Below are 26,676 nucleotides of genomic sequence, written 5' to 3'. Positions count from 1 at the left end.
TGGGGGTATATGGGGCAATGGGGTTATAGGGGACAATGGGGTTATAGGGGGCAATGGGGGTATATGGGGCAATGGGGTTATATAGGACAATGGGGTTATAGGGGACAATGGGGGTATATGGGAAGTGGGAGCAATTCAATGGGGTTATATGGGAACTGGGGTTATATGGGAACTGGGATCAATGGGATGGGGTTATGGGTTCCAGGCAGTTCTATGAAGGTGTGGGGCAGGCAGTGCTATGGGGCTGTGGGACATGATATGGGGTATGCAATGCTATGGGGTTGTGCGTCACCATGTGGGGCAGGCAATGCTGTGGGGTGGGTGGTGCTATGGGGCTGTGGGACATGATATGGGGCAGGCGGTGCTATGGGGCTGTGGGGCACAATGTGGGGCTGACAGTGCTATGGGGTGCAATGTGGGGCAGGTGGTGCTATGGGATGGTGGTGCTATAGGGCTGTGGGGTGTGATGTGGGGCAGGCAGTGCTATGGGACTGTGGGGCAGGTGGAGCTGTGGGGCACAGTGTAGGGCAGGCAATGCTATGGGGCTGTGGGGTGTGATATGGGGCAGGCGGTGCTATGGGGCACAATGTGGGGCAGGGTGTGCTATGGGGCAGGAGGTGCTATGGGGCTGTGGGGCGCGATGTAGGGTAGGTGATGCTATGGGGCACAATGTGGGGCAGGTGGTGCTATGGGGCTGTGGGGTGTGATGTGGGGCAGGCGGTGCTATGGGGCTGTGGGGCATGATGTAGGGCAGGCTGTGCTATGGGGCAGGTGATGTGTGGCAGGCAGTGCTATGGGGCTGTGGGGCACAATGTGGGGCTGACAGTGCTATGGGGTGCGATGTGGGGCAGGTGGTTCTATGGGGCTGTGGGACATGATATGGGGTAGGCAATGCTATGGGGTTGTGGAGCTTGATGTGGGTCAGGCGGTGCTATGGGGCTGTGGGGCAGGTGATGCTATGGGGTGCGATGTGGGGCATGTGGTGCTATGGGGCTATGGGACACGATGTGGGGCAGGTGGTGCTATGGGGCAGGTGATGTGTGGCAGGCAATGCTATGGGGCTGTGGGGTGTGATATGGGGCAGGTGGTGCTATAGGGCTGTAGGGTGTGATATGGGGCAGGTGGTGCTATAGGGCCGTAGGGTGTGATATGGGGCAGGTGATGCTGTGGGGCACGATGTGGGGCAGCCGGTGCTATGGGGTGGGTGGTGCTATAGGGCTGTGGGATATGATGTGGGTCAGGCGGTGCTATGGGTCACGCTATGGGGCAGCTGCTGAGCCCCACATCCCCTCTCTGCCCCCCAGCCCTGGAAGGTGTCCTGGCTCGTGCCCCACACCATCTGTGGGGCCGGGAGCTGAAGCTGCATCGTGCCCCCCCTTGGGACCCCACGGCGCTGCTGCTGCTGGGGGCCCCCCCAGAGGTTCTGCAGCCCCTCCTGCCCCACATCCCGCCCCACAACCCGCCCCACAACCTGCCCCACATCCTGCCCCACAACCAGCCCCATGTCCATCCCCACAACCCGCCCCATAACCTGCCCCACATCCAGCCCCACATCCAGCCCCACAACCCGTCCCACATCCAGCCCCACAACCCGTCCCACATCCAGCCCCACATCCAGCCCCACAACCAGCCCCACATCCAGCCCCACAACCCGTCCCACATCCAGCCCCACATCCAGCCCCACAACCAGCCCCACATCCAGCCCCACATCCAGTCCCATGTCCATCCCCACAACCAGCCCCACAACCAGCCCCACAACCCGTCCCACAACCCACCCCACGTCCATCCCCACAACCCGCCCCATAACCCGCCCCACATCCAGCCCCACAACCCACCCCACATCCAGCCCCACATCCAGCCCCACAACCTGCCCCACAACCTGCCCCACAACCCGCCCCATAACCTGCCCCACATCCAGCCCCACAACCCACCCCATAACTCGCCCCACATCCAGCCCCACAACCAGCCCCACATCCTGCCCCATAACCCACCCCATAACCCGCCCCACAACCAGCCCCACAACCAGCCCCACATCCAGCCCCACAACCTGCCCCACAACCAGCCCCACAACCTGCCCCACAACCAGCCCCACAACCCGCCCCACATCCAGCCCCACAACCCGCCCCACATCCAGCCCCACAACCTGCCCCACATCCTGCCCCACAACCCACCCCATAACCCGCCCCACAACCAGCCCCACAACCAGCCCCACATCCAGCCCCACAACCTGCCCCACAACCAGCCCCACATCCAGCCCCACAACCCGCCCCACAACCTGCCCCACAACCAGCCCCACATCCAGCCCCACAACCCGCCCCACATCCTGCCCCATAACTCCGTCTGCCGCTCCTACCCCATGTGGGGGGGCACCGTCCTGCTGATGGAACAACCCGTGGGGGAACAAGGTGGGTGTGGGGGGGTTTATGGGGGGGACGGGGTCGCTATGGGGGTTGCTATGGGGTGGGGGTTGGGTCAGGATTTGGGGTCCCATTGGGGTCCCTGTGGGTCCAGGTTTGGGGTCCCTATGGGTCAGGGTCTGAGGGCTCTATGGGGTGGGGGTTGGGGTCCCTATGGGTCAGGATCTGGGGTCCCCATGGAGTTCCCCACAGATGAGTTGTGTGCCCCATAGATGCCTTTGACTGACCCATAGATGAGCTGTGTACCCCATATCTGAGCTGTGTGCCCCATAGATGAGCTGTGTGCTTCATATCTGACTCAGCTGCCCCATAGCTGAGCTGTGTGCCCCATAGGTGAGCTGTGTGCCCTATAGAAGAGCTGTGTGCCCCATATCTGACCCAGCTGTCCCATAGCTGAGTTGTGTGCCCCATATCTGACCCAGCTGCCCCATATCTGACCCAGCTGCCCCATAGATGAGCTGTGTGCCCCATAGATGAGTTGTGTGCCCCATAGCTGGGTCAGCTGCCCCATATCTGACCCAGCTGCCCCATAGATGAGCTATGTGCCCCTTATTTGACCCAGCTGCCCCATAGATGAGTTGTGTGCCCCATAGATGAGTTGTGTGCCCCATAGCTGGGTCAGCTGCCCCATAGATGCCTTTAGGTGCCCCATAGATGAGCTGTGTGCCCCATATCTGCCTCCACTGCCCCATAGATTAGTTGTCTGCCCCATAGATGAGTTGTATGTCCCATATCTGACCCAGCTGCCCCATAGATGAGCTGTGTGCCCCATAGATGAACTGTGTGCCCCATATCTGACCCAGCTGCCCCATAGATGAGCTGCGTGCCCCACAGATGAGTTGTGTGCCCCATATCTGACCCAGCTGCCCCATAGATGAGCTGTTTGCCCCATATCTGTCCCAGCTGCCCCATAGAAGAGCTGTGTGCTCCATAGCTGATTCAGCTGCCCCATAGATGAGCTGTGTGCCCCATAGCTGAGCTGCGTGCCCCATAGCTGAGCTGTGTGCCCCATATCTGACCCAGCTGCGCCATATCTGACTCAGCTGCCCCATAGCTGAGCTGTGTGCCCCATATCTGACCCAGCTGCCCCATAGAAGAGCTGTGTGCCCCATAGCTGACTCAGCTGCCCCATAGATGAGCTGTGTGCCCCATAGATGTCTTTGTTTGCCCCATAGCTGGGTCAGCTGCCCCACAGATGAGCTGCGTGCCCCATAGATGAGCTGTGTGCCCCATATCTGCCCCACCTGCCCCATAGCTGAGCTGTGTGCCCCATATCTGACCCATGTGCCCCATATCTGACCCAGCTGCCCCATAGATGAGCTGTGTACCCCATATCCGTCCCATCTGCTCCATAGGTGGGTTGTGTGCCCCATAGCTGACTCAGCTGCCCCATAGCTGAGTTGTGTGCCCCATAGATGCCTTTGTTTGCCCCATAGCTGGGTCAGCTGCCCCATAGATGAGCTGCGTGCCCCATAGCTGAGCTGTGTGCCCCATAGCTGACCCAGCTGCCCCATAGCTGAGTTGTGTGCCCCATAGATGCCTTTGTTTGCCCCATAGCTGGGTCAGCTGCCCCATAGATGAGTTGTGTGCGCCATAGATGAGCTGCGTGCCCCATAGATGAGCTGTGTGCCCCATATCTGCCCCACCTGTCCCATAGCTGAACTGTGTGCCCCATAGATGAGTTGTGTGCCCCATAGCTGGGTCAGCTGCCCCATAGCTGAGCTGTGTGCCCCATGTCTGACCCAGCTGCCCCATAGATGAGCTGTGTGCCCCATATCTGCTTCCGCTGCCCCATAGATTAGTTGTCTGCCCCATAGCTGAGCTGTGTGCCCCATAGCTGACCCAGCTGCCCCATAGCTGAGCTGTGTGCCTCATATCTGCCCCAGCTGCCCCATAGCTGAGCTCTGTGCCCCATAGCTGAGCTGTGTGCCCCATATCTGACCCAGCTGCCCCATAGAAGAGCTGTGTGCCCCATAGCTGACTCAGCTGCCCCATAGATGAGCTGTGTGCCCCATAGCTGACCCAGCTGCCCCATAGCTGAGCTGCGTGCCCCATGTCTGCCCCACCTGCCCCATATCCGACCCACCTGCCCCATATCTGACCCATCTGCCCCATATCTGCCCCATCTGCCCCATATCCGACCCACCTGCCCCATATCTGCCCCACCTGCCCCATATCCGACCCATCTGCCCCATATCTGCCCCACCTGCCCCATATCCGACCCATCTGCCCCATATCCGACCCATCTGCCCCATATCCGACCCACCTGCCCCATATCCGACCCATCTGCCCCATATCTGCCCCACCTGCCCCATATCTGCCCCACCTGCCCCATATCTGCCCCACCTGCCCCATATCTTCCTCCATCCCCCCAGCTCTCCACCAGCTCCGCTCTGCTCTTCCCGGTTCCGCGTCCCTTCATCGCCTGCCCCGATCCGGTTCGGTTCTGGTTCTGCCTCCAGCTCCGTCCCGTGACCTGCTGGAGCTCTACCTGGAGAACCGGCGCAGTTCTGGCGGCCCGGTTCGGTCCATTCGGATCCGTCAGGACGGGGCCCACGTCGTCACCTTCCAGGACCCAGACGGTCCGACATGGGATAAAGGGGATGGGGGGGGGGACACTTGGGGGTCCCGGTGTCATTGATGGGGGGTGGGGGCCAGTTGGGGGTCCAGTTTGGGGTCCGGTTTGGGGTCCTGGTTTGGGTCTTGGTGTTGCTGTTTGGGGTTGGGGTCCCACTTAGGGGTCCTGGTTTGGGTTCCAGTTGGGGGTCCCGGTTTGGGGTCCAGGTGTCATTGATGGGGGTGGGGGTCCCAGTTTGGGGTCCTGGTTTAGGGGTCCCACCTTGGGGTCCCGTTGTCATTGATGGGGGTTGGGGGCCAGTTGGGGGTCCTGGTTTGGGGTTCTGGTGTCACTGATGGGGGTTGGGGTCCCAGTTGGGGGTCCCGATTTGGGGTCCCACTTTGGGGGTCCTGGTGTCATTGGTGGGGGTTGGGGTCCCAGTTTGGGGTCACTGATGGGGGTTGGGGTCCCAGTTGGGGGTCCCACTTTGGGGTCCAGTTTGGGGTCCTGGTTTGGGGTCCGGTTCGGGGTCCCGGTGTCATTGATTTGGAGTGGGGTCCCGGCTGGGGGTCCCGGTTTGGTTTTGGGGTCCTGGTTTGGGGTCCCTGTGTCACTGATGGGGGTTGGGGTCCCGGTTGGGGATCCTGGTTTGGGTTGGGGGTCCTGGTGTCACTGATGGGGGTTGGGGTCCCAGTTGGGGGTCCCGGTGTCATTGATGGGGGGTGGGGATCCGGTTGGGGGTCCCAGTTTGGGTTTGGGGTCCTGGTGTCATTGATGGGGGTTGGGGTACCGGTTTGGGGTCCCACTTTGGGGGTCCTGGTGTCATTGGTGGGGGTTGGGGTCCCAGTTTGAGGTCACTGATGGGGGTTGGGGGCCAGTTGGGGGTCCCACTTTGCGGTCCAGTTTGGGGTCTCGGTTTGTGTTTGGGGTCCTGGTTAGGGGTCCTGGTGTCATCGTTTGGGTTTCGGGTCTTGGTTTGGGGTCCCAGTTTGGGGTTTTGGTTTGGGGGCCACTTGTGGGTCCTGGTGTCATTGATGGGGGTTGGGGTCCCGGTTGGGGTCCTGGTGTCATTGATGGGGGTTGGGGTCCCGGTTGGGGTCCTGGTGTCATTGATGGGGGTTGGGGGCCAGTTGGGGGTCCCACTTTGGGGTCCCACTTTGGGGTCCAGTTTGGGGTCTCAGTTTGTGTTTGGGGTCCTGGTTAGGGGTCCTGGTGTCATTGATGGGGGTTGGGGTACCGGTTTGGGGTCCCAGTTTGGGGGTCCTGATGTCATTGATGGGGGCTGGGGGTCCGGTTGGGGGTCCCGGTTTGGGTTTGGGGTCCTGGTTTGGGGTCCAGTTTGGGGGTCCTGGTGTTATTGATGAGGGTTGTGGGCCAGTTTGGGGTCCTGGTTTGGGGTTCTGGTGTTGCTGTTTGGGGTTGGGGTCCCACTTAGGGGTCCTAGTTTAGGGTCCAGTTGTGGGTCCCGGTTGTGGGTCCTGGTGTCACTGATGGGGGTTGGGGTCCCAGTTGGGGATCCCACTTTGGGGTCCCACTTTGGGGTCCCATTTAGGGGTCCCGATGTCATTGATGGGGGTTGGGGTCCCAGTTTGGGGTCCCACTTTGGGGTCCCACTTTGGGGGTCCCACTTTGGGGGTCCCACTTTGGGGTCCCACTTTGGGGTCCTGGTTTAGGGGTCCCACTTTGGGGTCCCACTTTGGGGTCCTACTTTGGGGTCCTGGTTTAGGGGTCCCACTTTGGGGTCCCACTTTGGGGTCCTGGTTTAGGGGTCCCGGTTTAGGGGTCCCACTTTGGGGTCCCACTTTGGGGTCCTGGTTTAGGGGTCCCACTTTGGGGTCCCACTTAGGGGTCCTAGTTTAGGGTCCAGTTGTGGGTCCCAGTTTGTGGTCCTGGTGTCACTGATGGGGGTTGGGGGTCCCACTTAGGGGTCCCACTTTGGGGGTCCCATTTAGGGGTCCCGGTGTCATTGATGGGGGTTGGGGTCCCACTTTGGGGTCCCACTTTGGGGTCCCACTTTGGGGTCCCGTTGTCATTGATGGGGTCTGACCGTGTGCCCTCCCTGCAGTGGTGCCGCGGGTGCTGCGACGGCCGCATCGGCTGCAGGACGTGGAGCTGCACATTGTGCCCTACTACGAGGCCTTGGATCCGGACGGCACCGAACCGGCACCGGGTGATGAGGATCCGGCACCGGGTGATGGGGATCCGGTACTGGGTGATGAGGATCCGGTACCGGCTGATGTGGATCCGGTACCAGCTGATGAGGATCCGGCACCGGGTGATGAGGATCCGGCACCGGCTGATGAGGATCCGGCACCGGCTGATATGGATCCGGTACCGGCTGATGGGGATCCGGTACCAGCTGATGGGGATCCGGTACCGGGTGATGAGGATCCGGCACCGGCTGATATGGATCCGGTACCGGCTGATGTGGATCCGGTACCAGCTGATGAGGATCCGGCACCGGGTGATGAGGATCCGGCACCGGCTGATGAGGATCCGGCACCGGCTGATATGGATCCGGTACCGGCTGATATGGATCCGGTACCAGCTGATGGGGATCCGGTACCGGGTGATGAGGATCCGGTACTGGATGATGAGGATTCGGTACCGGCTGATGTGGATCCGGACCCCCTGGTGCCACAATGGACAAGCCAGGACCCCACGGTGACACCAAAGAGACCCATACAAGACCCCACGGTGACACCATGGACCACCCAGGACCCCATGGTCCCACCGAAGACCATGACCCAGGACCCCCTGGTGACACCATGGACCACCCAGGACCCCCTGGTGTCACCAAAGACCACCAAGGACCCCCCAGTGACACTGAAGAGGACATCCCAAGACCCCCCGGTGACACCATGGACCACCCAGGACCCCACGGTGACACCAAAGAGGCCCACTCAAGACCCCACAGTGCCATCATGGACCACCCAGGACCCCCTGGTGACACTGAAGAGACCCACCCAAGACCCCACGGTGACACCAAAGAGACCCACTCAAGACCCCCTGGTAACACCAATGACCACCCAGGACCCCCTAGTGACACCAAAGACACCCCCCCAAGACCCCCCGGTGTCACCACAGAGAACCCAAGACCCCATGGTGACACCATGTACCACCCAGGACCCTCTGGTCCCACCAAAGACCCCCCAGGACTCCCCGGTGACACCATGGACCACCCAGGACCCCCTGGTGACACCAAAGCCCACCAAGGACCCCCCAGTGACACCGAAGAGACCCACCCAAGACCCCCCAGTGACACCATGGACCACCCAGGACACCCTGGTGTCACCAAAGACCACCCAGGCCCCCCTGGTCCCATCAAAGAGACCCACTCAAGACCCCCTGGTCCCACCAAAGACAACTACCCAGGACCCCCTGGTAACACCATGGACCACCCAGGACCCCATGGTCCCACCAAAGACACCCTCCCAAGACCCCCCGGTGTCACCACAGAGAACCCAAGACCCCATGGTGACACCATGGACCACCCAGGGCCCCCTGGTGCAACCATGTACCACCCAGAACCCTCTGGTCCCACCAAAGACCCCCCAGGACCCCCCGGTGACACCATGGACCTCCCAGGACCCCCTGGTCCCACTAAAGAGACCCACCCAAGACCCCATGGTGACACCAAAGAAGACCACCCAAGACCCCCCGGTGACACCATGGACCACCCAGGACCCCCTGGTGACACCGAAGAGACCCCCCCAAGACCCCCCGGTGTCACCACAGAGAACCCAAGACCCCATGGTGACACCATGTACCACCCAGGACCCTCTGGTCCCACCAAAGACCCCCCAGGACTCCCCGGTGACACCATGGACCACCCAGGACCCCCTGGTGACACCAAAGCCCACCAAGGACCCCCCAGTGACACCGAAGAGACCCACCCAAGACCCCCCAGTGACACCATGGACCACCCAGGACACCCTGGTGTCACCAAAGACCACCCAGGATCCCCTGGTGACACCAAAGAGACCCACCCAAGGCCCCATGGTGCCACCAAAGAGACCCTTCCAAGGCCCCATGGTGACACCATGGACCACCCAGGACCCCCTGGTGTCACCAAAGACCACCCAGGACCCCCCAGTGTCACCAAAGAAGACATCCCAAGACCCCCCGGTGACACCATGGACCACCCAGGCCCCTCTGGTCCCACCAAAGAGACCCCCCCAGGACCCCCACCCGGTCCCACCACCATCCCCACCATCTCCATCCCAGTCACGCGTGGTGCTGCCAGAACCAACGCTGCAATTCCTGCGCCGTGACGACGTCCGCGCTCATCTGACCCCCCTCCTGGCATCACCGGATACCGGCACCGTGACCTACACCGTGCTGGGCCCCGCGGTGCTGCTGACGGCCCCCAGCCCCACGGCGGCCCGCGGTGCCGCGCGGCGCCTGCAGGACCAGCTGTGTGCCTTCGCCGTGGAGGTGCCGCCGCGGTGCCGCGTGCCGGGGCCGGGGTCGCCGTGTTGGCGAAGGCTGCGGTGCTGCGCGGTGTGGAGGAGCGCCGATGGGTGCTGGGTGCAGGGGCTGACATTGAAAGGGATGGAGGAGGAGAACAGGAGCACAGTGAGGGATGCGGTGAGGGGGGATGGTGGGGTGGGGACACACGAGGGTCCTAATGGGGGTCCCAGTGGGGTGGGTCCCAACGGTGTGGGTCCCAGTGGGGGTCCCAACGGTGTGGGTCCCAACGGTGTGGGTCCCAATGCTGTGGGTCCCAATGGTGTGGGTCCCAATGGTGTGGGTCCCAATGGGGATCCCAACAGTGTGGGTCCCAACAGTGTGGGTCCCAACAGTGTGGGTCCCAACAAGGATCCCAACGGTGTGGGTCCCAACGGTGTGTGTCCCAATGGTGTGGGTCCCAATGGGGATCCCAATGGTGTGGGTCCCAATGGTGTGGGTCCCAATGGTGTGGGTCCCAGTGGGGGTCCCAAAGGTGTGGGTCCCAATGGGGGTCCCAGTGGTGTGGGTCCCAATGGGGTTCCCAATGGTGTAGGTCTCAATGGGGATCCCAGCAGTGTGGGTCCCAACACAGATCCCAGTGGTGTGGGTCCCAGTGGTGTGGGTCCCAAAGGTGTGGTTCCCAATGGGGATCCCAACAGTGTGGGTCCCAACAGTGTGGGTCCCAATGGGGGTCCCAACGATGCGGGTTCCAGTGGGGGTCCCAACGGTGCGGGTCCCAATGGGGGTCCCAATGGTGTGGGTCCCAATGGGGGTCCCAACGGTGCGGGTCCCAATGGGGGTCCCAATGGTGTGGGTCCCAATGGGGGTCCCAGTGGTGTGGGTCCCAATGGGGATCCCAATGGTGCGGGTCCCAATGGGGGTCCCAATGGTGCGGGTCCCAATGGGGATCCCAATGGTGTGGGTCCCAATGGGGGTCCCAGTAGTGTGGGTCCCAATGGGGGTCCCAATGGTGCGGGTCCCAATGGGGGTCCCAGTGGTGCGGGTCCCAGTGGGGGTCCCAACGGTGCGGGTCCCAATGGGGGTCCCAATGGTGTGGGTCCCAATGGGGATCCCAATGGTGCGGGTCCCAATGGGGATCCCAATGGTGTGGGTCCCAATGGGGGTCTCAACACAGATCCCAACGATGTGGGTCCCAACGTGGATCCCAATGATGTGGATCCCAACGCGGGTGGTGAGGAGCGGCCCAGCGCAGATCGTGGTGTGAATCCCATCATGGGTGCAGGTGAGCTGCCTAGAACAGATCCCCAGGTGGTGCCCAACGTGGGTCCCAACGTGGGTCCCAATATGGGTCTCAGTTTGGATCCCAATGTGGATCGATCCCCACGTGGCACCCAGTATAGATGCCAACATAGATCCCAGTGTGAGTCCCAATATGGGCCTCAGTGTGGATCCCAATGTGGATACCCATGTGGTATCCAGTGTAGATCCCAACATAGATCCCAGTGTGGGTCCCCGTGTGACATCCAGTATAGATGCCAACATAGGTCCCAGTGTGGGTCCCAACGTGGGTCCCAATGTGGATCCCCGTGTAATGTCCAGTATAGATCCCAACATAGATCCCAGTGTGGGTCCCGACGTGGGTCCCAGTGTGGATCCCCGTGTAATGTCCAGTATAGATGCCAACATAGGTCCCAGTGTGGGTCCCACTGTGGATCCCAGTGTGGATCCCCGTGTGACATCCAGTATAGATCCCAACAGAGATCCCAGTGTGGATCCCAGCATGTCCCAGCATGGGTCCCAATGTGGATCTCTGTTTGGATCCCAATGTGGATCCCTGTGTGACACCCAGTATATATCCCAATGTGGGTCGCAATGTGGATCCCCATGTGGTATCCAGCATAGATCCCAGTGTGGATCCCAGCATGTCCCAGCGTGGGTCCCAGTATGGGTTTTAGTGTGTATCCCAATGTGGATCGATCCCTGTGTAGCACCCAGTATAGATCCCAACATAGGTCCCAATGTGGGTCCTAGTGTAGATCCCAATGTAGATCCCAATGTGGTGCCCAATGTAGATCCCAGTGTGGATCCCAGTGTGGATCCCAATGTGGTGCCCAATGTAGATCCCAGTGTGGATCCCAATGTAGATCCCAATGTGGTGCCCAATGTAGATCCCAGTGTAGATCCCAATGTAGATCCCAATGTGGTGCCCAATGTAGATCCCAGTGTGGATCCCAATGTAGATCCCAGTGTGGGTCCCAATGTGGATCCCAATGTGGTGCCCAATGTAGATCCCAGTGTGGATCTCCATGGGGATCCTGAGATGTGAATCTCAAAGCATTGCCCAACGCTGATATGGCCCCCAACCTTGATCCCAACACAGATCCCAACGTGTGGCCCAATGGAGAACAACACGTGCATTCCAACGTGGATCCCAGTTCATGGCTCAATGAAGAACCCAACCTGGATCCCAACGGAGATCCCAATTTGTGGCTCAACCTTAAACCCAGCTTGGATCCCCAAAGGGGTCACAGTTCACATCTCAATGAAGAACCCAACCTGGATCCCAATGTGGACCCCAATTCATGGACCATCCCGGAACCCAAAGTGGATCCCAACAGCACCGATCCCAATTCATGCCCCATCCTGGATCCCAACAGCACCGATCCCAATTCATGCCCCATCCTGGATCCCAACAGCAATGATCCCAATTCGTGTTCCATCCTGGATCCCAACAGCACCGATCCCAATTTGTGGCCCATCCTGGATCCCAAAGGCACCAATCCCAATTCAAGGCCCATCCTGGATCCCAAAGGCACCAATCCCAATTCAAGGCCCATCCTGGATCCCGATGCTGATCCCAATTCAAGGCCCATCCCGGATCCAGATGTTGATCGTGGTTTGGGGCCCATCTTGGATCCCAACACTCATCCCCATTTGTGGTCCATCCTGGATCCAGATGCTGATCCCAGTTCCAGACCCATCCTGGATCCCGATGCTGATCCCGGTTCCGGACCCATCCTGGATCCCGATGCTGATCCTGGTTCCAGACCCATCCTGGATCCCGATGCTGATCCTGGTTCCGGACCCATTGCAGCCCCCCCCATAGATCCCGTGTTGGATCTGGGCTGGTCCATGGCCGAGGATCTGGTTCCGATGCCTGCGGGTGCCCTGCGCCTCCTGCAGCAGCAGCACCGGAACCTGCTGGCCTCCATCACCAACGTCTCAGTGCTGCCGCTGGATGGCCCCAACTTCACCGGCCTGCGGGTAAGTGCTGACGGTACCGAACCATTCGGTGCCGCTCCATTCGGTGCCGACCCACTGGGTGCTTCTCTCCTTGGTGCTTCTCAGTTTGGTGCTGCCCTGCTTGGCGCTTTTCCTCCACTTGGTTCCACCCCACTTGGTGCTGCTCCTCCTGGTGTCCCTCCATTCCAGGCCACCCCGTTCCAATGCCACTCCTCCGGTGCTTCTCTTCCATTTGGTGCCGTTCCATTTGGTGCCGCTCCATTTGGTGCCGTTCCATTTGGTGCTTCTCTTCCATTTGGTGCTTCTCTTCCATTTGGTGCCGTTCTATTTGGTGCCGTTCCATTTGGTGCCGTTCCATTTGGTGCCGTTCCATTTGGTGCTTCTCTTCCATTTGGTGCCGTTCCATTTGGTGCTTCTCTTCCATTTGGTGCCATTCCATTTGGTGCCGTTCTATTTGGTGCCGTTCCATTTGGTGCTGTTCCATTTGGTGCCGTTCTATTTGGTGCTGCTCCATTTGGTGCCGTTCCATTTGGTGCCGCTCCATTTGGTGCCGTTCTATTTGGTGCCGTTCCATTTGGTGCCATTCCATTTGGTGCTTCTCTTCCATTTGGTGCCGCTCCATTTGGTGCCGCTCCATTTGGTGCCGTTCTATTTGGTGCCGTTCTATTTGGTGCCGTTCTATTTGGTGCCGTTCCATTTGGTGCCGTTCCATTTGGTGCTTCTCTTCCATTTGGTGCCGTTCCATTTGGTGCTTCTCTTCCATTTGGTGCCATTCTATTTGGTGCCGTTCCATTTGGTGCCGTTCCATTTGATGCCATTCCATTTGGTGCTTCTCTTCCATTTGGTGCTGCTCCATTTGGTGCCGTTCCATTTGGTGCCGTTCCATTTGGTGCCGTTCCATTTGGTGCCGTTCCATTTGGTGCCGTTCCATTTGGTGCCGCTCCATTTGGTGCCGCTCCATTTGGTGCCGTTCCATTTGGTGCCGTTCCATTTGGTGCCGCTCCATTTGGTGCCGTTCCATTTGGTGCCGTTCCATTTGGTGCCGTTCCATTTGGTGCCGTTCCATTTGGTGCCGCTCCATTTGGTGCCGTTCCATTTGGTGCCGTTCCATTTGGTGCTGTTCCATTTGGTGCCGTTCCATTTGGTGCCGTTCTATTTGGTACCGTTCTATTTGGTGCCGTTCTATTTGGTGCCGTTCTATTTGGTGCCGTTCCATTTGGTGCCGTTCTATTTGGTGCCGTTCTATTTGGTGCCGTTCTATTTGGTGCCGTTCCATTTGGTGCCGTTCCATTTGGTGCCGTTCCATTTGGTGCCGTTCCATTTGGTGCCGTTCTATTTGGTGCCGTTCCATTTGGTGCCGTTCCATTTGGTGCCGTTCTATTTGGTGCCGTTCCATTTGGTGCCGTTCCATTTGGTGCCGTTCTATTTGGTGCCGTTCCGTTTGGTGCCTCTCCACTCGGTGCTGCCCCTCTCAGTGCCTGTCCATTTGGTACGGCTCCATTCAGTGCTCCTCCACTCGGTACTGCTCTGTTTGGTGCTCCTCCTCCTCTCACTGCTTCTCCACTAAGTGCTTCTTAGTGCTTCTCAACTCGGTACCTCTCAGCCTGGTGCTGCTCCACTTGGTGCCGCCCAGCTCAGTGCTTCTCCATTCGGAGCCGCTGCCTCTCAGCTCGGAACCACCCCACTTGGTACTGCTCCATTCGGTGCTTTGCCACTTGGTTCCACTCCATTCAGTTCTTGTCCACCTGGTGCTGCCCCATTTGGTGCTGCTACACTCGGTGCTGCTTCATTTGGTGCTTCTCCATTCGGTACCACCCTGCTTGGTGCTTCTCAGCTTGGAACCGCCCCACTCAGTGCCAGCGCGCTCGGTGCTTGTCCACTCGGTACCGCTCCATTCGGTTCTTTTCCACTCAGTACCGCTCCATTCGGTTCTTTTCTACTCGGTACCACTCCATTCGGTTCTTGTCCACTCGGTACTGCTCCATTCAGTGCTTCTCCACTCGGTACCGCTCCACTCGGTACCGCTCCATTCAGTTCTTGTCCACTCGGTACCGCTCCGTTCGGTTCTTTTCCACTCGGTACCGCTCTGTTCGGTTCTTGTCCACTCGGTACCACTCCATTTGGTTCTTGTCCACTTGGTACCGCTCCGTTTGGTTCTTGTCCACTCGGTACCGCTCCATTTGGTGCTTGTCCACTCGGTACCGCTCCATTTGGTTCTTGTCCACTCAGTACCACTCCATTCGGTGCTTCTCCACTCGGTACCGCTCCATTTGGTTCTTGTCCACCCAGTACCGCTCCATTCGGTGCTTGTCCACTCGGTACCGCCCCATTCAGCACTTCTCCATTCGGTACCGCTCCATTCAGTGCTTGTCCACTCAGTACCGCTCCATTTGGTACCGTTCTATTCGGTTCTTGCCCACTCGGTACCGCTCTGTTTGGTGCTTGTGCCACTCTGCTCTGTGCTGCTCCACTCGGTACCGCTCCGTTCAGTTCTTTTCCACTCGGTACCGCTCCGTTCGGTTCTTTTCCACTCGGTACCGCTCCATTCGGTTCTTTTCCACTCGGTACCGCTCCATTCGGTTCTTTTCCACTCGGTACCGCTCCGTTCGGTTCTTGTCCACTTGGTACCGCTCCATTCGGTTCTTTTCCACTTGGTACCGCTCCATTTGGTTCTTGTCCACCCGGTACCGCTCCATTCGGTTCTTGTCCACTCGGTACCGCTCTGTTCGGTTCTTTTCCACTCGGTACCGCTCCATTCGGTTCTTGTCCACTCGGTACTGCTCCATTCGGTTCTTTTCCACTCGGTACCGCTCCATTCGGTTCTTGTCCACCCGGTACCGCTCCATTCGGTTCTTGTCCACTCAGTACCGCTCCATTCAGTTCTTTTCCACTCGGTACCGCTCCGTTCGGTTCTTGTCCACTCGGTACCGCTCCATTTGGTGCTTGTCCACTCGGTACCGCTCCATTTGGTTCTTGTCCACCCAGTACCGCTCCATTCGGCGCTTCTCCACTCAGTACCGCTCCATTCAGTGCTTCTCCACTCGGTACTGCCCCATTCAGTACTTCTTCATTTGGTACCACTCCATTCAGTGCTTCTCCACTCGGTACCGCTCCGTTCGGTTCTTTTCCACTTGGTACCGCTCCATTTGGTTCTTGTCCACCCAGTACCACTCCATTCGGTGCTTGTCCACTCGGTACCGCCCCATTCAGCACTTCTCCATTCGGTACCGCTCCATTCAGTGCTTGTCCACTCAGTACCGCTCCATTTGGTACCGTTCTATTCGGTTCTTGCCCACTCGGTACTGCTCTGTTTGGTGCTTGTGCCACTCTGCTCTGTGCTGCTCCACTCGGTACCGCTCCATTTGGTTCTTGTCCACCCAGTACCGCTCCATTTGGTTCTTGTCCACTCGGTACCGCTCCATTTGGTTCTTGTCCACCCAGTACCGCTCCGTTCGGTTCTTTTCCACTCGGTACCGCTCCGTTCAGTTCTTGTCCACTCGGTACCGCTCCGTTCGGTTCTTTTCCACTCGGTTCCGCTCCATTTGGTTCTTGTCCACTCGGTACCGCTCCATTTGGTTCTTGTCCACCCAGTACCGCTCCGTTCAGTTCTTGTCCACTCGGTACCGCTCCGTTCGGTTCTTTTCCACTCGGTTCCGCTCCATTTGGTTCTTGTCCACCCGGTACCGCTCCATTTGGTTCTTGTCCACCCGGTACCGCTCCATTCGGTGCTTGTCCACTTGGTACCGCTCCATTTGGTTCTTGTCCACTTGGTACCGCTCCATTCGGTGCTTGTCCACTTGGTACCGCTCCATTTGGTTCTTGTCCACCCGGTACCGCTCCATTTGGTTCTTGTCCACCCGGTACCGCTCCATTTGGTGCTTGTCCACCCGGTACCGCTCCATTTGGTTCTTGTCCACCCGGTACCGCTCCATTCGGTGCTTGTCCACTCGGTACCACTCCATTTGGTTCTTGTCCACTTGGTACCGCTCCATTTGGTGCTTGTCCACTCGGTACCGCTCCATTTGGTTCTTGTCCACCCGGTACCGCTCCATTTGGTTCTTGTCCACCCGGTACCGCTCCATTTGGTGCTTGTCCACCCGGTACCGCTCCATTTGGTTCTTGTCCACCCGGTACCGCTCCATTCGGTGCTTGTCCACTCGGTACCACTCCATTTGGTTCTTGTCCACTTGGTACCGCTCCATTTGGTGCTTGTCCACTCGGTACCGCTCCATTTGGTTCTTGTCCACCCAGTACCGCTCCATTCGGTGCTTGTCCACTCGGTACCGCCCCATTCAGCACTTCTCCATTCGGTACCGCTCCATTCAGTTCTTTTCCACTCGGTACCGCTCCATTTGGTTCTTGTCCACCCGGTACCGCTCCATTCGGTGCTTGTCCACTCGGTACCGCTCCATTCAGTTCTTTTCCACTCGGTACCGCTCCGTTCGGTTCTTTTCCACTCGGTACCGCTCCGTTCGGTTCTTTTCCACTCGGTACCGCTCCATTCGGTTCTTTTCCACTCGGTACCGCTCCGTTCAGTTCTTTTCCACTCGGTACCACTCCGTTCGGTTCTTTTCCACTCGGTACCGCTCCGTTCGGTTCTTGTCCACTCGGTACCGCTCCATTCGGTTCTTTTCCACTCGGTACCGCTCCATTCGGTTCTTTTCCACTCGGTACCGCTCCGTTCGGTTCTTTTCCACTCGGTACCGCTCCATTCGGTTCTTTTCCACTCGGTACCGCTCCGTTCAGTTCTTTTCCACTCGGTACCACTCCGTTCGGTTCTTTTCCACTCGGTACCGCTCCATTCGGTTCTTTTCCACTTGGTACTGCTCCATTCGGTTCTTTTCCACTCGGTACCGCTCCATTCGGTTCTTTTCCACTTGGTACCGCTCCGTTCGGTTCTTTTCCACTCGGTTCCGCTCCGTTCGGTTCTTTTCCACTCGGTACCGCTCCATTCGGTTCTTGTCCACTCGGTACCGCTCCATTCGGTTCTTTTCCACTCGGTACCGCTCCGTTCGGTTCTTTTCCACTCGGTACCGCTCCGTTCAGTTCTTGTCCACTCGGTACCGCTCCATTCGGTTCTTTTCCACTCGGTACCGCTCCATTCGGTTCTTTTCCACTCGGTACCGCTCCATTCGGTTCTTTTCCACTCGGTACCGCTCCATTCGGTTCTTTTCCACTCGGTACCGCTCCATTCGGTTCTTTTCCACTCGGTACCGCTCCATTCGGTTCTTTTCCACTCGGTACCGCTCCATTCGGTTCTTTTCCACTCGGTACCGCTCCGTTCAGTTCTTTTCCACTCGGTACCGCTCCGTTCGGTTCTTTTCCACTCGGTACCGCTCCATTCGGTTCTTTTCCACTCGGTACCGCTCCATTCGGTTCTTTTCCACTCGGTACCGCTCCATTCGGTTCTTTTCCACTCGGTACCACTCTGTTCGGTTCTTGTCCACTCGGTACCGCTCTGTTCGGTTCTTTTCCACTCGGTACCGCTCCGTTCGGTTCTTTTCCACTCGGTACCGCTCCATTCGGTTCTTTTCCACTCGGTACCGCTCCGTTCAGTTCTTTTCCACTCGGTACCACTCCGTTCGGTTCTTTTCCACTCGGTACCGCTCCGTTCGGTTCTTGTCCACTCGGTACCGCTCCATTCGGTTCTTTTCCACTCGGTACCGCTCCATTCGGTTCTTTTCCACTCGGTACCGCTCCGTTCGGTTCTTTTCCACTCGGTACCGCTCCATTCGGTTCTTTTCCACTCGGTACCGCTCCATTCGGTTCTTTTCCACTCGGTACCGCTCCATTCGGTTCTTTTCCACTCGGTACCGCTCCATTCGGTTCTTTTCCACTCGGTACCGCTCCATTCGGTTCTTTTCCACTCGGTACCGCTCCATTCGGTTCTTTTCCACTCGGTACCGCTCCGTTCAGTTCTTTTCCACTCGGTACCGCTCCGTTCGGTTCTTTTCCACTCGGTACCGCTCCATTCGGTTCTTTTCCACTCGGTACCGCTCCATTCGGTTCTTTTCCACTCGGTACCACTCTGTTCGGTTCTTGTCCACTCGGTACCGCTCTGTTCGGTTCTTTTCCACTCGGTACCGCTCCGTTCGGTTCTTTTCCACTCGGTACCGCTCCATTCGGTTCTTTTCCACTCGGTACCGCTCCGTTCAGTTCTTTTCCACTCGGTACCACTCCGTTCGGTTCTTTTCCACTCGGTACCGCTCCGTTCGGTTCTTTTCCACTCGGTACCGCTCCGTTCGGTTCTTTTCCACTCGGTACCGCTCCATTCGGTTCTTTTCCACTCGGTACCGCTCCGTTCGGTTCTTTTCCACTCGGTACCGCTCCATTCGGTTCTTTTCCACTCGGTACCGCTCCGTTCAGTTCTTTTCCACTCGGTTCCGCTCCGTTCGGTTCTTTTCCACTCGGTACCGCTCCATTCGGTTCTTTTCCACTCGGTACCGCTCCGTTCAGTTCTTTTCCACTCGGTACCACTCCGTTCGGTTCTTTTCCACTCGGTACCGCTCCATTCGGTTCTTTTCCACTTGGTACTGCTCCATTCGGTTCTTTTCCACTCGGTACCGCTCCATTCGGTTCTTTTCCACTTGGTACCGCTCCGTTCGGTTCTTTTCCACTCGGTTCCGCTCCGTTCGGTTCTTTTCCACTCGGTACCGCTCCATTCGGTTCTTGTCCACTCGGTACCGCTCCATTCGGTTCTTTTCCACTCGGTACCGCTCCGTTCGGTTCTTTTCCACTCGGTACCGCTCCATTCGGTTCTTTTCCACCCGGTACCGCTCCATTCGGTTCTTTTCCACTCGGTACCGCTCCGTTCAGTTCTTTTCCACTCGGTACCGCTCCGTTCGGTTCTTTTCCACTCGGTACCGCTCCATTCGGTTCTTTTCCACTCGGTACCGCTCCATTCGGTTCTTTTCCACTCGGTACCACTCTGTTCGGTTCTTGTCCACTCGGTACCGCTCTGTTCGGTTCTTTTCCACTCGGTACCGCTCCGTTCAGTTCTTGTCCACTCGGTACCGCTCCATTCGGTTCTTGTCCACCTGGTTCCACCCCTCCGTGCACTGACGGTTCATTCCCGCAGCTCCGTGGCTCCCCGTCCCGTTGTGTCGCTGTGGCCGGATTCGTGCGGAGCCTCGTGGGCTCGTTTTGGACCCGAACGGAACCGCTGCACTTCCCCGGCATCGCCCGGTTCCTGTTGGCCGCTGGGGGGCGTCACCTGCTGCGACGCCTGGAGGACCAGCACCGCTGCGTGTTCGAGACCCACGGAGTGAGATGGGAACCGCCAGACCCACAGGTATAAGGGTGTGGGGTGCTATGGGGCTGAGCTCTGCCATAGGGACACCATGGGGACACTATGGGGACATTATGGAGACATTATGGGGACACCATGGGGACACCATGGGGACACTATGGGGACACTATGGGGACACCATGAGGACACCATGAAGACACCATGGGGACCCTATGGGGACATTATGGGGACACTATGGGGACACCATGGGGACACTATGGGGACACCATGGGGACACTATGGGGATGCTATGGGGACACAATGGGGACACTATGTGGACGCCACAGGGACATTATGGGGACACCATGGGGACACTATGGGGACATTATGGGGACACCATGAGGACACCATGGGGACACTATGGGGACATTATGGGGACACTATGGGGACATTATGAGGATGCTATGGGGACACTATGGGGACACCAAGGGGACACTATGGGGACATTATGGGGACACCATGAGGACACCACGGGGACACTATGGGGACACTATGGGGACACCATGGGGACATTATGGAGACATTATGAGGACACTATGGGGACACTATGGGGACATTATGGGGACATTATGAGGACACTATGGGGACACTATGGGGACATTATGGGGACATTATGAGGACGCTATGGGGACATTATGGGGACACTATGGAGACACCATGGGGACACCATGGGAACATTATGGGGACACTATGGGGACACCATGGGGACATTATGGGGACACTATGGGGACATTATGGGGATGCTAAGGGGACACTATGGGGACACTATGGGGACACTATGGAATCACTGCATCCTCCCATCCCACAGCTGCACCCCATGGAGCTGCTCAACCGTATCCAGCACCGGGACCCACATGGTGTGGGGTGTGATGTGGGTCTCAGTGTGGGGCATGTGGGTCGTGGTGGCACCGTGGTGGAGCCGTGGGGTGACGGTGATGTGGGGCGCAGTGACAGTGACATCGGTGAGGGGTGGCAAAGGGTCCTGAGATGGGGCTGGGGGGGTCTGCAAATGGGGTTGGAGTGTCCAATGGGGATGGAAGGGGGTCCCAAATGTGGTCAGGGGGGCTCCAAATGGGGGTGGGGGTCTCCAAAGTGATCGGGACTGGGGGGCTCCAAATAGGGGGTGGGGGGGTCTCTGAAGTGAGAGGGGTTGTGCATCCCCAAATAGGGGTGAGGGGTCCCCAAAGTGAGAGGGGTTGGGGGTCCCCAAATAGAGATGAGAGACCCCATTGTGAGAGGGGTTGGGGGTCCCCAAATGGGGTTGAAGGATCCCTAAGTGAATGGGGCTGGGGGTACCCAAATGGGGTTGAAGGATACCTAAGTGAGTGGAGCTGGGGGTACCCAAAGGGTGTGGGGGGCTCCAAAGTGAGAGGGGTTGGGGGGTCCCCAAATAGGAGTGGAGGTCTCTAAAGTGAGTGGGGCTGCGGGGCTCCAAATGGGGGTGGGGGGGGGGTCTCTAAAGTGAGAGGGGCTGGGTTCCACAGTGCCACTCCACATCATCGAGACTCCAGAGGAGGAAGAGGAGGAAGGAGAGGAAGAGGAAGCACAGCTGGCCATGGCAATGCAGCGCTCCATTAAGGACAAGGAGGAGGAGGAGGAGGAGGAAGCACAGCTGGCCATGGCACTGCAACAGTCCAATAAGGAAAAGGAGGAGGAGGAAGAGGAAGCCCAGCTGGCCATGGCACTGCAACAGTCCATAAGGGACAAGGAGGAGGAGGAGGAGGAGGAGGATGAAGAGGAAGTACAGCTGATGTTGGCACTGCAGAGGTCCATGAAGGAGAAGAAGAAGGAGGAAGAAGAGGAGGAAGCACAGCTGGCACTGGCACTGCGACAGTCCATTGAGGAAAAGGAGGAGGAGGAAGAGGAGGAGGAAGCACAGCTGGTGATGGCAATGCAACGCTCCATGAAGGATAAGGAGGAGGGTGATGATGGTGATGATGAGGAAGCCCAGCTGGCCATGGCAATGCAGCTCTCCATAAAGGACAAGAAAGAGGAGGAGGAGGATGATGATGGCGAAGAGGAAGCTCAACTGGCCCTGGCACTGCAGCGCTCCATGAAGGAGAAGAAGGAGAATGATGATGATGAAGAGGAAGTACAGCTGATGTTGGCACTGCAACGCTCCATAAAGGACAATGATGATGATGATGATGAAGAGGAAGCACAGCTGGCACTGGCACTGCAACGCTCCATAAAGGACAAGAAGGATGATGATGATGATGAAGAGGAAGCACAGCTGATGTTGGCACTGCAGCGCTCCATAAACGACAAGAAAGAGGATGATGATGGTGAGGAGGAAGCCCAACTGGCAATGGTACTACAGCTCTCTATGGAGGACAAGAAAGAGGAGGAGGAGGAGGAGGATGATGAGGAGGAGGAGGAAGCCCAGCTGGCCCTGGCATTGCAGCGCTCCATGAAGGAGAAGGAGCAGGATGAGGTAGAGGAGGAAGCCCAGCTGATGTTGGCACTGCAGCTCTCTATGAAGGACAAGAAAGAGGATGATGATGATGAAGAGGAAGCACAGCTGGCCATGGCACTGCAGCGCTCCATAAAGGACAATGATGATGATGATGATGAAGAAGAAGAGGATGCCCAGCTGGCCCTGGCACTGCAGCGCTCCATCAAGGACAATGATGATGATGATGATGAAGAAGAAGAGGATGCCCAGCTGGCCCTGGCACTGCAACGCTCCATAAAGGACAAGAAAGAGGAGGAGGATGATGATGAAGAGGATGCCCAGCTGGCCATGGCACTGCAGCGCTCCATAAGGGACAATGATGATGATGATGGTGGTGGTGAGGAAGCACGGCTGGCCATGGCACTTCAGCGCTCCATAATGGAAAAGAAAGAGGATGATGATGATGAAGAGGAAGCACAGCTGGCCATGGCACTGCAGCGCTCCATAAAGGACAATGATGATGATGATGATGGTGGTGAGGATGATGAAGAAGAGGATGCCCAGCTGGCCATGGCACTGCAGCTCTCCATAAAGGACAAGGAAGAGGAGGATGTTGATGATGATGATGATGATGATGATGATGATGATGATGATGATGATGATGATGATGATGATGATGATGATGATGATGATGATGGTGAGGAAGCTCAGCTGGCCCTGGCACTGCAGCGCTCTATGAAGGACAAGAAAGAGGATGATGATGATGATGATGATGACGATGATGACGATGATGATGATGAAGATGAAGCCCACCCATCCCCACATCTCCCCCCTACTCTCCCCCTCTCTTCCACCACATCCTCCCTGGATCGCTCCCTTCGGGCGTCATCGTCTGACCGCGCTGAGCTTCGTTTGGTCGCCGTTTCGGAGCGGGATGGGGTGGCGGCGGCGGCGGCGCTGCAGGCAGCGCTACGTGCCGAGCTGCAGACGGTGCTGGTGAGGGACCGGGCGCTGCCGCGGGTGCCGTCGGTGTGCGTAGAGCTGCTGGCGCGGAGACACGGAGTGTGGATACGGAGCCGGGGATGCGGAGCCGCCGTGACCGGATTCGGGGACGTCGTGGGGACGGCGGAGACGGAGCTGAGGGAGCTGCTGAGGGGAGTCGGAAGGTGGAGAAAAGGTGAGTGGGGAGGGTTGGGTTACGGATGGGGGGGAGGGCACAGCAGGAGCCTGATGGGTGCCCAATGAGTGCCCTATGGGTGCCCAATGAGTGCCCTATGGGTGCCCAATAATTGCCAACGAGTGCCCTATGGGCGCCCTTTGAGGGACAATGAGTGCCCTATGAGAGCCCTATGGGTGCCCTATGGGTGCCCTATGGGTGCCAATCAGTGCCAGTGAGTGCCCTATGAGGGCCAATGAGTGCCCTATGGGTGCCCAATGAGTGCCCTATGGGTGCCCCATGAGTGCCTTATGGGTGCCCTGTGGGTGCCCAATGAGTGCCCTATGGGTGCCCTATGAGAGCCCTATGAGTGCCCTATGGGTGCCCTATGAGAGCCCTATGAGTGCCCTATGGGTGCCCTATGAGTGCCCTATGGGTGCCCTATGAGTGAGTGCCCTATGAGTTCCCTATGACAGCTCTATGGGTGCCCTATGAGTGCCCAATGAGTGCCCTATGGGTGCCCAATGGTTACCCAATGAGTGCTCTATGGGTGCCCTATGAGTGCCCTATGGGTGCTCAATGAGTGCCTTATGGGTGCCCTGTGGGTGCTCAATGAGTGCCCTATGGGTGCCAAATGAGGGCCTTATGGGTGCTCAATGAGTGCCCTATGGGTGCCCTGTGAGTGCTCAATGAGTGCCCTATGGGTGCCCTATGAGAGCCCTATGGGTGCCCTATGAGTGCCCTATGTGTGCCCTATGTGTGCCCTATGAGTGAGTGCCCTATGAGAGCCCTATGGGTGCCCTATGAGTGAGTGCCCTATGGGTGCCCTATGAGTGCCCTATGTGTGCCCTATGTGTGCCCTATGAGTGAGTGCCCTATGAGAGCCCTATGAGTGCCCTATGAGTGCCCTATGGGTGCCCTATGTGTGCCCTATGAGTGAGTGCCCTATGAGAGCCCTATGAGTGCCCTATGGGAGCCCTATGGGTGCCCTATGGGAGCCCTATGGGTGCCCTATGAGTGCCCTATGGGTGCCCAATGGGTGCCCTATGAGTGCCCTATGGGTGCCCTATGGGAGCCCTATGAGTGCCCTATGAGTGCCCTATGGGTGCCCTATGAGTCCCCTATGGGTGCCCTATGGGTGCCCTATGAGAGCCCTATGAGTGCCCTATGGGTGCCCTATGAGTGAGTGCCCTATGAGTTCCCTATGACAGCTCTATGGGTGCCCTATGAGTGCCCAATGAGTGCCCTATGGGTGCCCAATGGTTACCCAATGAGTGCTCTATGGGTGCCCTATGAGTGCCCTATGGGTGCTCAATGAGTGCCTTATGGGTGCCCTGTGGGTGCTCAATGAGTGCCCTATGGGTGCCAAATGAGGGCCTTATGGGTGCTCAATGAGTGCCCTATGGGTGCCAAATGAGGGCCTTATGGGTGCTCAATGAGTGCCCTATGGGTGCCCTGTGAGTGCTCAATGAGTGCCCTATGGGTGCCCTATGAGAGCCCTATGGGTGCCCTATGAGTGCCCTATGTATGCCCTATGTGTGCCCTATGTGTGCCCTATGAGTGAGTGCCCTATGAGAGCCCTATGAGTGCCCTATGAGTGCCCTATGGGTGCCCTATGTGTGCCCTATGAGTGAGTGCCCTATGAGAGCCCTATGAGTGCCCTATGGGAGCCCTATGGGTGCCCTATGGGAGCCCTATGGGTGCCCTATGAGTGCCCTATGGGTGCCCAATGGGTGCCCTATGAGTGCCCTATGGGTGCCCTATGGGAGCCCTATGAGTGCCCTATGAGTGCCCTATGGGTGCCCTATGAGTCCCCTATGGGTGCCCTATGGGTGCCCTATGAGAGCCCTATGAGTGCCCTATGGGTGCCCTATGAGTGAGTGCCCTATGAGTTCCCTATGACAGCTCTATGGGTGCCCTATGAGTGCCCAATGAGTGCCCTATGGGTGCCCAATGGTTACCCAATGAGTGCTCTATGGGTGCCCTATGAGTGCCCTATGGGTGCTCAATGAGTGCCTTATGGGTGCCCTGTGGGTGCTCAATGAGTGCCCTATGGGTGCCAAATGAGGGCCTTATGGGTGCTCAATGAGTGCCCTATGGGTGCCAAATGAGGGCCTTATGGGTGCTCAATGAGTGCCCTATGGGTGCCCTGTGAGTGCTCAATGAGTGCCCTATGGGTGCCCTATGAGAGCCCTATGGGTGCCCTATGAGTGCCCTATGTATGCCCTATGTGTGCCCTATGTGTGCCCTATGAGTGAGTGCCCTATGAGAGCCCTATGAGTGCCCTATGAGTGCCCTATGGGTGCCCTATGAGAGCCCTATGAGTGCCCTATGAGTGCCCTATGGGTGCCCAATGAGTTGCCCAATGGTTACCCAATGAGTGCCCTATGTGTGCCCTATGGGAGCCCTATGAGTGCCCTATGAGTGCCCTATGAGTGCCCTATGGGTGCCCAATGAGTGCCCAATGAGTTGCCCAATGGTTACCCAATGAGTGCCCTATGTGTGCCCTATGGGAGCCCTATCGGAGCCCTATGAGTGCCCTATGAGTGCCCTATGGGTGCCCTATGAGAGCCCTATGGGAGCCCTATGGGTGCCCTATGGGAGCCCTATGAGAGCCCTATGGGAGCCCTATGGGCGCCCTATGGGAGCCCTATGAGTGCCCTATGGGTACCCTATGGGTGCCCTACATGTTCCCTCTGTTCCTTTCAGTTCCCACTGCCCCCCATGTGCCGTGTTGGGTGCACTGGGCCCCATGTGGTACCGCGGTGCCGTTTGGTGCCGAGGACAGCGCGGTGCTGGAGTCCTTATGGCAGCGCGGGCAGCGCCGGGTCTCGGCGGTGTTGGGTGGTCGCCGTGTCACCGTCGACCTGGACCGGATGGAGCAGTGTGACGGTACCGGCACCGCGGTGCCGCTGACCCGCAGCCCGGTGCCCCACAGCGTGCGGCGGCTGCTGGGTGCGTGTGGGGCAGAACCGGGTCGGTGCGCCGACAGCCAGCCCTATTCCCAGCATGGAATGTCCCATCCGGACCGATCCCAATTGATCCCAATCACATCGATCCTAATCACACTGGTCCCAAGGCCGTCAAATGATCCCAATCCAATTGATCTGTCCCATCAATTGATCCCAATCCAATTGATCCCAATCCCATCAAATGATCCCAATCCCATCAGTTGATCCCAATCCAATCAATCCTAATCCCATCAAA

The 26,676-nt window shown here is 58.2% G+C and overlaps 1 protein-coding gene across 4 annotated transcripts in view; it reads left to right on the top strand.

Annotated features, from left to right (window-relative positions):
- LOC107307564 (uncharacterized) overlaps positions 1 to 26,676 on the top strand; it is a 42,097-nt gene that overhangs the window by 5,400 nt on the left and 10,021 nt on the right. For 2 of the 4 annotated variants that reach the window (XM_085533120.1, XM_085533119.1), the window contains exons 3-10: positions 1,305 to 2,405; positions 4,793 to 4,999; positions 7,040 to 10,669; positions 11,768 to 12,651; positions 19,709 to 19,921; positions 20,727 to 20,880; positions 21,403 to 23,490; positions 26,179 to 26,424. In XM_085533120.1, coding sequence (XP_085389246.1) covers positions 1,305 to 2,405; positions 4,793 to 4,999; positions 7,040 to 10,669; positions 11,768 to 12,651; positions 19,709 to 19,921; positions 20,727 to 20,880; positions 21,403 to 23,490; positions 26,179 to 26,424 — 8,523 coding nt within the window. The remainder of the gene's footprint in view (positions 1 to 1,304; positions 2,406 to 4,792; positions 5,000 to 7,039; positions 10,670 to 11,767; positions 12,652 to 19,708; positions 19,922 to 20,726; positions 20,881 to 21,402; positions 23,491 to 26,178; positions 26,425 to 26,676) is intronic. The other 2 variants (XM_085533121.1, XM_085533122.1) reach the window with 2 other exon arrangements.

This window comes from Coturnix japonica, unplaced genomic scaffold (assembly GCF_054131305.1).
Source record: "Coturnix japonica strain WE unplaced genomic scaffold, WE-NBRP24 Scf054, whole genome shotgun sequence".
Taxonomy (NCBI): Eukaryota; Metazoa; Chordata; class Aves; order Galliformes; family Phasianidae; genus Coturnix; species Coturnix japonica.
This window is presented reverse-complemented; position numbering and strand designations above follow the sequence as displayed.